General features: G+C 37.0%; 1 protein-coding gene across 5 annotated transcripts in view; it reads right to left on the bottom strand.

The window, feature by feature from the left end:
- Positions 1 to 2,934: 2,934 nt before the first annotated feature.
- The window catches only part of LOC128865925 (protein salivary glands marred), a 53,419-nt gene continuing 45,793 nt past the window's right edge, over positions 2,935 to 10,560 (bottom strand). For 2 of the 5 annotated variants that reach the window (XM_054106342.1, XM_054106343.1), the window contains exon 4: positions 7,613 to 8,046. In XM_054106342.1, the coding sequence (XP_053962317.1) occupies positions 7,771 to 8,046 (276 nt within the window). In that variant the 3' untranslated portion in view covers positions 7,613 to 7,770. Of the gene's footprint in view, positions 8,047 to 10,560 lie in introns of all 5 variants that reach the window. The other 3 variants (XM_054106339.1, XM_054106340.1, XM_054106341.1) reach the window with 3 other exon arrangements.

Raw genomic sequence — 10,560 nt, 5'->3', positions numbered from 1 at the left:
TAGCGATATTTGAATTGAGTTTTGCTGCTAAGCTAAATTTTGATAATGACATTTTAGCTTCACAATTGCAAGCGTTTTATTTATTTTTAGCTAAGAAAATGCTACTGCACAGGTGCGCGCAGAGACGTTCACTTTGAGACGAGATCCATTAATGAGTCTTTGAGGTTTTTTATTATTTTTTTTTTGATATTTAAGTACGTTAGCCATGTAATGTTTTAATAGTTGATTTGATGACAATGATTGTGGTTATGCACGATATAGGCATATACACTGGTGAAAAAAATAATAGAAACAAAAGCGATTTGCTACTCTTACGCGTAAATATTTTTTTCACTGATCGTTCAATCGAGGTCGTCTTTACTGTAATGTACCATTGTCCAACGCTGCATATCTTGACAATTTACTTTCATTGTCCATTAAGCTTCCCAGTGCTTTTTGAGCATTGAACAATGGACATACGCGTATTTTTGTGGAAAAAATTAGAAACAAAGCAAATTAACTTTGATATTTTCATTTGACATGCCATTTGTAAGCCATTTATTTTGCATTTAAGCCTAAAAAATACAATTGCTTTTTTCTCTTTTAGTAAAACTTTACACAAACAATAACAAATACTTATCAACATGAGGCGAAAAAAGCATTCAACTGACTCGCAGCAGAAATTGATTAAATACTTATGGAATGATGGCAAAACCATGGACCGAATTGCCGGAATAATGAAGTGCTCCAAGAAAAAGGTGTTCACAGCTGTCCACGCACATGTAAAGAAAAAAACGAGAGGCAGAAAGTGGAACACCACAGTTCGACTGCCGAACAATAAGATATAGATTAAAAGAGGTAGGTTTGCCGGCAAGAAGTCGAAGAAAGTAGTAAAGTAAAGTAAAGAAAGAAGTAAAGTAATGGTACTTTGCTTCCAAAAAGGTACTTCAACCAGAGACTTTCCTTTGCGTTAAGACATTTGCAACGCGAACACTGGTTAAATATTCTATGGTCAGATGAAATCAAGATAATATGTTCGGATCCGATGGAAAATGTTACGTGCGACGTTCAAAAACCACAGCGTGCGATTCTAAATTCACAAAAAAAAAAAAAAAAAAAAAAAAACCAAACATGATAGTGGATCAATAATGTTATGAGGCAGCAACTTTTCTGCATTCGGTGTAGGTCCAATTTTTTTTGATTAAAGTAACGATGTGCGCCCCGCACTACGTAAATATTTTAAATACAGCTATGCTTCCATGGTCCGGCACTCGAAGTGTAACCAACTTCAGACCGCCCGCGCACGCTCTGATGCACGGACATCAACTGTCTGTTGACTAAATGACAGTGCAGAGTATTGTTTAGAAGTGCGCGCAAGCATTTTGCCAAGAGTAAACGCGAAAAAAGAAAATCAGTAATGGATTTCAAACGTAATAGTGTGATTACATTATATTTGGCTGGATAATAGTCCGGGAGCCAGGGGTCATTTCGATCTCATCATTTCATGCCGACTGATTTTAATACTGAAGGCAGACGACATCCAATGGATGACGAAATCAACCGTCAGCTGGTCCAGTAGCGCTGGGTTCGTGCGTGGGATCCTGCGAAACGTGTCGAAAAAAAATGTATAACAACTCATTTAATATCGGCATAAAGTAGTTTTAATTTTTAATTTATTTAACAAGTTCGCCTGTTCAGCTGACGCATTTTCTCCCCTCTACGGCGCAGCTGACTATTTTTTTTTATTCTACTAAATGTCAACAATACACAAAAAAAATTTCAGCCGGTATTAAATGAGTTGGTAGAAATTTATTTTCGACACGTTTCGTACCCTCCCACAATCACACCCACCGCGGGTGTGCCAGCTGACGTTCACTTTCGTTATTCATGAAAGCTAAATCACACTTATAGTCAATATAGGCATAAAAACGCAGTCCAAAATCGACCCCTGGCTCCCGGGGTATAATCACAACCAGCGATTGTTTGTGAGCTCGAGCACCTTAAAGTAAATAAAGTGTTTGTTTATCGCACCATTACTCGTTACAATGATACTCGTAGCATCGCGAAACGTCATGAAGGTGGTCATCAAAAGACTGCAACGTCACGTGAAATGGTTCAGAAAATGAAGAAGCGACTTCAGCGAAATCCCCGTCGAAGAGACCAACAAATGGCGAAAGAACTGAAAATATCTGATCCTAGCATCAGCCTCATACTGAAAAATGATCTCAAAGTCAAGCCTTACAAGATCCAAAAGGCGCATGATCTCACACCAAAGCAGTCAGACTTGAGAGAGCGAAATAGTTGCTTCGCTTGGGCGAAAGCGGTCAATTTCAGAGTAGTGTGTTTTCTGACGAGAGAATTTGAGTCATCGATTGGCCATCAGGAGGCAGCACCAGCCACAGTTAATGGCGTGGGCCGCTGTAACTACACATGGGCGCTCTCCAATTGTTTTCAATGAGCCTGGCGTCAAGGTAAATGAGAAATATTATCGGGAAAGTATGTTGGATGTTGCTTTGAAGTCGTGGGCAGACAAACATTTCGGTGGCAGGCCATGGACGTTTCAACAGGACTCGGTAACGTCTCACAAAGCGTGAGTGAACCAAGAATGGCTAAGAGCACAGAGGCTCTCAAGTTCACCAGGCGCGGATCCAATGGATTATTCTTTTTGGGTCAGTGTAGAGAGCAAGGTTCGAACTAAAAGATTCACCAGTCTCAAGGCGCTGAAAAAACCCATTGTCCGCGAGTGAGCCAAAATACCTGCAAGTCACATTCGGGAAGCTGGAGATTCGTTTCTAGACCATCTCAAGGCCATAGTCAAGGCAAAAGGTGGTCATATCGAGCAAAAGTAAATTGATTTTTAATTTTGTATTATTTTCACACATGTTTTACTTTGAATTGAATAAAAGTAATTTTCCAAACTAAATTTATGGCCTTTTCAATTAATTACACTTCGAGTGCCGGACCCTGTATTATGCACTATTTGTTTTTTTTTTTTATATTTTCCAACTGTTACACTAGAAATGAATACTATCTCTGACAGTTGTTTATGTTATTTCTTGGTTTAATCGTTAATGTGTTCATAATTAACGGCTCATATAATTTAAAAAAAAAAAAAAGAAATAAAAAGAAAATGCTAAAAACTGCCTTGTTTCTATTATCTTTTCCACCAGTGTAGGTATGTATTGAGTGGTGTTCCAACAACTGAAACCACAAATAAAATTTCAATTCCAAAATATAAGAACAATAAGAAGAGTTCCATTTGTTTGCATTCATTTGCTTTTAGTCTATTACGTGCGCGTTCATATTAGTGTGCACAAATATCTCAATGCAGGCGACCGCAAAATGCGCACACGACAATAGCATTTTCTGGCTCAATTTCAATTTCCAATACGACACCTTCAGGGTATATAGTACTTATAGTAGATGACCTAAGGGGAGTTAATTTGATATTTATACGCCAGTTTGTGTTTAGTAACGCATAGTTAGCCATTTAGTATAGAAAATACAAAATTGATAGTTTACTTAGTTGGAGTACTTTGAAATATATACTCGCACATATACTAGCTTACATAGATTACAAGTACAATCATATTATTTTATTTTAATTTTGTTGTCTTATAAACGCTAATGCGTTGAAAAAATCCCTAATGCTCAGACAATAATTGAGCTTTCAAAAAGTTGTCATTTTCATTTTTGTTATTGGTTTCTATACTTGTACATATTTCGTAGTATAAAAATATTGAAACTGCATACGTACTACATATGTATGTGTATGCACGTTTGTACATAATTTAGAAAAAGAGTTTGCTTTTATTGATTTGCATGTTTTATTCACATCTTTGTCTTTGTTCAATTTGTGTCGTTTAGCTGTGAATGCACCGTCAAAAGTCATTTTAGCCTTTTTAATCTTATCTTAGTTTAATAACAATACATTTGATACAACAATCAATACAATCAATGATCGAACAGGACGCCAAATATTTTTGCAATTCCATTGTTTTCATGAAAAATATTTTCGTTTAATTTGAATGGAAACGAGGTAGAAAATCGTTCCTACGCACAGTTGGCTCTAAGCTACTCGAACAACTCGTATTTATAGCCAAGCAATGGCTGACACTCCAGCAGCATTATGCCAAGTTGGTTGCAGCATTATGGCGAGTGTTTAATGCTGCGCCAACAATAACAACAAATAATACAATTTTGGATTTGCTTACTTAAGCTAGGTTTGGCAGCCGTATCGCACATAGAGACAGCGATGCCACTTAGACCACGAAATGGGTCCGTTGTGAGCAAATGAAAAAAACTAAGCTAACTCACATTAATTTCATTGAACTATCAAAATGAAGATAGAGTGAATGTGTTTGTATATAGACTTTCAAAATAAACTTAGTTAAATACATAAATTTTCTTAATTAACACATTGTTGACCGGGAACGTCATATGACGTCTTTAGATAACCAAATGTAATTGACGAAGTATTACACAAACAAATTGTGGTTAATGGTTAATTTCTATAAAGGAAACAGTGGAAATCAGATACAAAAGAGGGTTCAAGAAATTAAAAATTAAAATACTTTCGGACAGCCAATCGGTTCTCAATGCCTTGAATAGTTCACATTGAAGTCAAAAGTCTTAATAGAGTGTTACAAGCCAGTCCACAAACTGGCCACTCATAATCAGGTCTCACTGATTTGGGTACCAGCACATTTGTATGCCAAAAAAGGTGCAGGAGGGCTATTTATGGGACCAACTCCATTTTTCGGCTTTACAAAAATAATATAAAAAAAACCAAAAAATGGATCCAAACAAAAATCAGTGCACTCTGGAACGGCACAAGCGGCCTTAATCACTCTAAAAAGTTTTTGAACTTCAATGCCAACAGAGCAAAATCTGCTCTAACCCTAGATAAAAAAGACCTCAGATTACTCTGTGGATCACTTACAGCTCACTTTGCCTGTAATAAACAACACAATTGGGTTATCTAGCATAAGATCATGCAGGTTCTGCTGTGATGAAGAGGAGTCTATGGACGACACTTAATCACCAACTGTGAGGCATTAGGCCACAGAAGAGCTACAATTGCTCCCTCCTAAGGAGCTGGTTCGATTCCTCGCTATACTAAATAATCATAATTAAGTATCACAATTAGGGGCGCATAATAGATCCAAATGTCGCAGTGCATAAAGGCCTTAGCCCAATCCGTATAACCATTACCATTACTGTTTGCCATTTATCCTCGTTACATTTACAATACAAAGTGCAAATATATAATTGAGAAACTCTCAGAGTATAAGCAAACGTAGTAAGATCAAGTTGTTTTACATTTTTCCATTAAGGGGTTAGGGGTAGTCAGAATTTTCAAAAAAATGTTTTTTTTTTGTTTTGCATTTTCTTAATGTATAATATCCTAAAAATATTGTGTGACATTTTGAAGTGAATCCGACAAATACTTTTTGAGTTATTCAACAATTAACAAAGGGCGCTCGGGCGCTCTGGAGTGTTCGTATGCTGAAAAAATGGATGCTGCACATATGAAAGTGGCTGATAACACTCGAGAAGGTAGAATGCTACGTAGGCAACAGCAAATCGATATTTTGGAAGCTGCTATGACGGCTGAAGAACAATTATATGGCCCAGAAATAGATGACACAGTGTATGTAATTAAATAGTTCGTATAACTCCACATAAATCGATGGCAAAACTTGAAATGCGTTTTCTCAAAACTATGTTTTTTGAACTGGTGATCAGTGTAACTTAAAAACCGCTTGGTAGATTTCAATAAAATTTATACTGCTTTTGAAAAACATAAAAAACTCGTGCTTCGTCCTTCGATCAGAATTTTTTTTCCAAAAATTTCGATTTTTTTTAAACAACTAATTGCCGGTTTTTTTCTCGAAAATCTGAAAAATATTTCCTCAGGCCGCCATATTGTTAGTTTTGAAAAAAAAGCTTCGATCAGGCACAAGATTATGGACTAATAAAACTAATTTCTCTTGTCCGATTGATTTTCGATGAATCTCCAATGCGATGATCACCGCAAGGGAGTTCTGGAGAAACGGGCTCCACCTTCGAAGACGCTGAATTGGAGGCATTGCTCAATGAGGATCCGTGTCAAACGCAAGAAGAGCTTGCTTCAGTATTAGGAGTTACTCGCCAATCCATTTCCAAGCGATTGCACATGCTTTGGGAATGATTCAGAAACAGGGGACTTGGGTTCCTCGTGAGCTAAAACCAAGGGATGTTGAACGACGTTTTTTCGCAGTTGCTCCAGCGGTAAAAAAGGAAGGGTTTTCTTCATCGCATCGTGACGGGTGATGAAAAATGGATTCAATACAGTAATCCAAAGAAAAGAAAGTCATGGGGACTGCCCGGTCATGCTTCTACGTCATCGCCTTGGCCGAATATTCACGCTGCGAAGGTTATGCTATGTATTTGGTGGGACCAAGTTGGTGTTATTTATTATGAACTGTTAAAACCAAGCGAAACCATCACTGGGGATCGGTATCGCCTTCAATTGATGCGATTGAGCAGAGTACTGCGCGAGAAGCGGCCGCAATACGCGGATAGGCATAAAAAAGTGATTCTACAGCATGACAACGCTCGGCCTCACGTTGCCAAACACGTTAAAACCTAGCTGGAAACACTGAAATGGCGGGTGGGGTAGCCGCCATATTCTCCAGATATTGCGCCATCCGATTATCACCTCTTCCGATCGATGGCACATGGTCTAGCTGACCAGCTGATCAGCAGTTCCATTCATATGAAAACATCAAAAAATGGCTTGATCCGTGGATAGCCTCAAAAGATGAACAGTTTTACCGCGACGGTATACGAGATCTACCAGAAAGATGGGAAAAAGTAGTAGCCAGCGATGGGCAAAACTTTTAATGATCACTTGTAACCATTTTTTCAGAATAAAGTTGTATTTTCATAAAAAAAAAACAGCGAAAACTTAGTTGCGCACGAAATATAAAGACCAGTTTTAAAAAGTTGTAAAAAAGTGTGAAAAAAGTTTGCCCCTCATCATATAAACGAAAATATTTTTCATAAAAAAATTGCGCATATTTGTTTGTTTCGATTACTTTTAGTTCATTTCTCATTTTTTAGCACTTGTGCAAATGCTTTTTGTTGGTTCTTCATTTTGAGTGCTTACAGTAATTTTTTGTTTTGTTTGTTTGTATCTTTACCTACTTAATATCATCATAGAAAAATAATCGATCAAAAAAGTTTTGGTTTTATACATATAAATATTTGCTACTTTATAATAAATATTATCATCAGTGTTATTTATTAATACCGTTATCGATACCGATGTTAACATTAGTATGATGCTTAGTCAATAGCATCAAAAATATTTGTATCATTACCACAATCATCGACGTCAACGTCAGCATCCTCATCTTCATCTTCTGCTACGTTAATTACATTGTTAGTGTCTAGCACAGCTGATAATTATAACTGTTACAAAATATCATTAGTTTTTCGTGTATCTCGTTTATTACATATTATCAACAGGTTTCGGTTTCTCTTTATTTTTATTTATAATTTAAGACAAGCGTATTCGATAAAAGTGCTTTAATTTATTACATTAGTTAATTTTTGGTTTGTTGTTGCATTCTAATGACCTAAATTCCGTTTAAGCCTTTTCTTTGCCTTTACACACACATACGCACATATCTTCCCGACCATTGTACACTTTGCAGTCCTTTGGACGAGATGAGACGAGACTAAGCGTGTCAAAATGTTAACAAAAAACAAAAAAATTGGCGAGCCCATCCCGCGCACACTAACTTACATGTCTCCCGTTTCCATGGCAGTATTAATATCGCTAACGATTTTTCCCATTAATTCGCGATACGGCGAATCGGGTTTGAAGGCGGTTTCTAAGAGTGTGGTGTCACCGAAAAAATCGAATACTTCGTCGATGCGATTTAGCGACTTCTCGGTAAGGTGTCGTTGGACAATTGACTTGAGGGCGGCATGCGATTCGGCAATGGATTTTTGCAGATACGGCAGATCGAAGCTATAATCCACTTCATAGAAGGAAATTACTGAGAGTTGTGTATTCTAGAAAAAAGAAAAATTGCAATGATTATAAATTTATTATTGGTTTTTTGGATTTATATACTCGTACTGTTTTAATGTTTATAACAATTAGAGATAAATAAGATACAAGGTGGCGCAAAATTAAACTAATTTCCAGAACTTTCAAAAAAATCGATTTTTTGCTTTTTCGATATTTCGAAAGTAAAGTATCTTAAAAAAATACTGTGAAATTTTATACGGAAATTCCCAATATTATAACTTCTACAGCCCATTAACCAGGTAGAGAGCGGTGCGCGCGCTCCTGGACCTCAAACTTTAAACTCTTTTCTCTCGAAACTACTTTTTCCGGCACGGTCTGCATGATAACTCTACAGTTTTTAATATTTTTTGATCCGTTTTTTCTTAAATATTCAAAAGTGTTTTCCCTATGGTCCATCGACACGGATTTTTGATATTTTTATTAACAATTTTTATAAACATAATTAAAATGTGACATTTATGACGCAAAACACATTTGTTTTTCCTTGTTCACTCCACTCGGGAGCATAGGGCCTCGACAACACTCAGTCTTGCGTTGGTTTCGTTAATCTATTTCGATGCCTGCCAGGGTAGGTGATTAGCCTGCCGCTACCAGTCCTAAGTAGTGGGAATGCCCACCTGTTGCTGCTTAGGACAAAGCCTTTTTACTGCTTGAAGCGTCATCTGTGTGTCAAACTTTTCTGGCAGAAGGATCACACAGATGGTTGAGGACTTCGCTATATTTGGTGTGTCTGCGCTATTACCGCGATAGCCCGCTTCCTCTTGCTGGCGCCACTGTTGCAATGTGTAACTGTGTCTTCTTCTTTTTTTTGTTTTGCTTGTTTTAGCAGCCACAATGCAAATAATGCGCTGACTTTTTGTGCGGGAGTAAGGATTGGAAGGCTAAGGTTGTTGGGGTTGAGGAATTATTATATTTTTTTTTATAGAAACTAGGAAAGTAGGTAAGTTTGGAAAAGTGCGTGGACCGTTCTTTACGTGGGATTTGAATCCACAACCTCTGGGATGGCAGGCTACAGCACTTACGCTAGACTACCGAGTCCGCCGTAAAACGCATACTTTTCTTTAAAATACCGTAAATTGCAAAATTTTTCTCAATTCAAAACTCCGGCTCGACAGACTATAACTACAACTTTATTTTATAAGATTTTTTTTAACTTTTTACAGATCCATCAACGTTTCAAGGAAAATGGATTCAGACCGTGGAGCAACTTTTTTTCATTGTACTTTGGGTCACGTGATTTTTTATATACTAATTTGGAGCTACCCCTCCAGCACTTTCTAATTTTCCATTGTTTTTTGCTTTAAAAATTCATTTACAATCTAAAGAATGAATATCTTTTCAATGTTTTAAACTTAATAGATGTCTAAAAAGTTCCTATAAAGACGGTGAAGTGATGAGCGTCGAACGAAAGATGAGTAAGAACGAAAACTTCAATCGCCCTCTTCTTGAAATACGTTTTTTTCTGCGCTGTCGAATATAACTCAAAAAGTAATCAAGATATCAACCTAATATTTTACAGGGATATAAATTCTTAATATCGTACAGAAAGAAAACACAAAAATTAACGCGATTTTCGGAAATTTTGTACAAAGTTTAAAACTAAGATTTAGAAGGTTTTTGTTATACAATGATTATATTTTTATAATATAAAAAATTAACGAAAAAAATTTAGCACGAAAATCGCAGAACCTGCAGAATACCGATAAACTAATTTTGAAGGAAATTGTGTCATTGACTCTGCGGCATGTCGAAACGTCTTTAGTCCTGCCATAGGTTCTATTACAAGTTAAGTCCGTTATAGAAATGAAATTATAATACTTTTTTTACTGAAGTTAGTTTTATTTAATCATGTAAATATTAAAAAATAAATTTTAAATTGTCATTCGAAATGGTCACCATTTGCTTTTACACAAGCCTTCAAACGATTAGGCCATTCAGCTGTTGCAACACGCACGGTTTCCATGGATATTGACGTCGCTGCTCGAACTAAGGATTGTTTGAGTTTCTCCAAATTTCTACGAGAATTTCGACATGCCATGTTCTCCCATTCTGAGCACAAACTGTAGCACAATGGATTCAGATCTGGACTTCCAGACGGCCAATCTTTGAATCTTCTGCTGGGTGGTTTATGGCTGATGGGCTGGAGCGGAATCTTGCTCGAAGATCCAACGCTCTCAATTGAACAGAGTACCGCTCAACTGCTTCACCATCGTCTTCTGAGACATCCTTCTGGTGCACTTTTGCCCCGGTCTTAACCCTTTTTTCATAGAAATGAAGAGACACTTTACGAGACACCCTTCTCCAAACTATGGCGGAGGCTGGATGTTGGCCACGCAGAACCCTTGGACATTTTTTGCGTCTTTAGAAGTTTTATCATATATTTCGTCGTTTTGCTTACTAAAAACTTCTTCAACAGTGAAAATTTTCTCATCTGTGAAAAGAATATTTTCATGACCGTTGGCCGCGTGCCACCCTAATGTAAATGGCTGATGCCA

This window comes from Anastrepha ludens, chromosome 6 (genome assembly GCF_028408465.1).
Source record: "Anastrepha ludens isolate Willacy chromosome 6, idAnaLude1.1, whole genome shotgun sequence".
Taxonomy (NCBI): Eukaryota; Metazoa; Arthropoda; class Insecta; order Diptera; family Tephritidae; genus Anastrepha; species Anastrepha ludens.
This window is presented reverse-complemented; position numbering and strand designations above follow the sequence as displayed.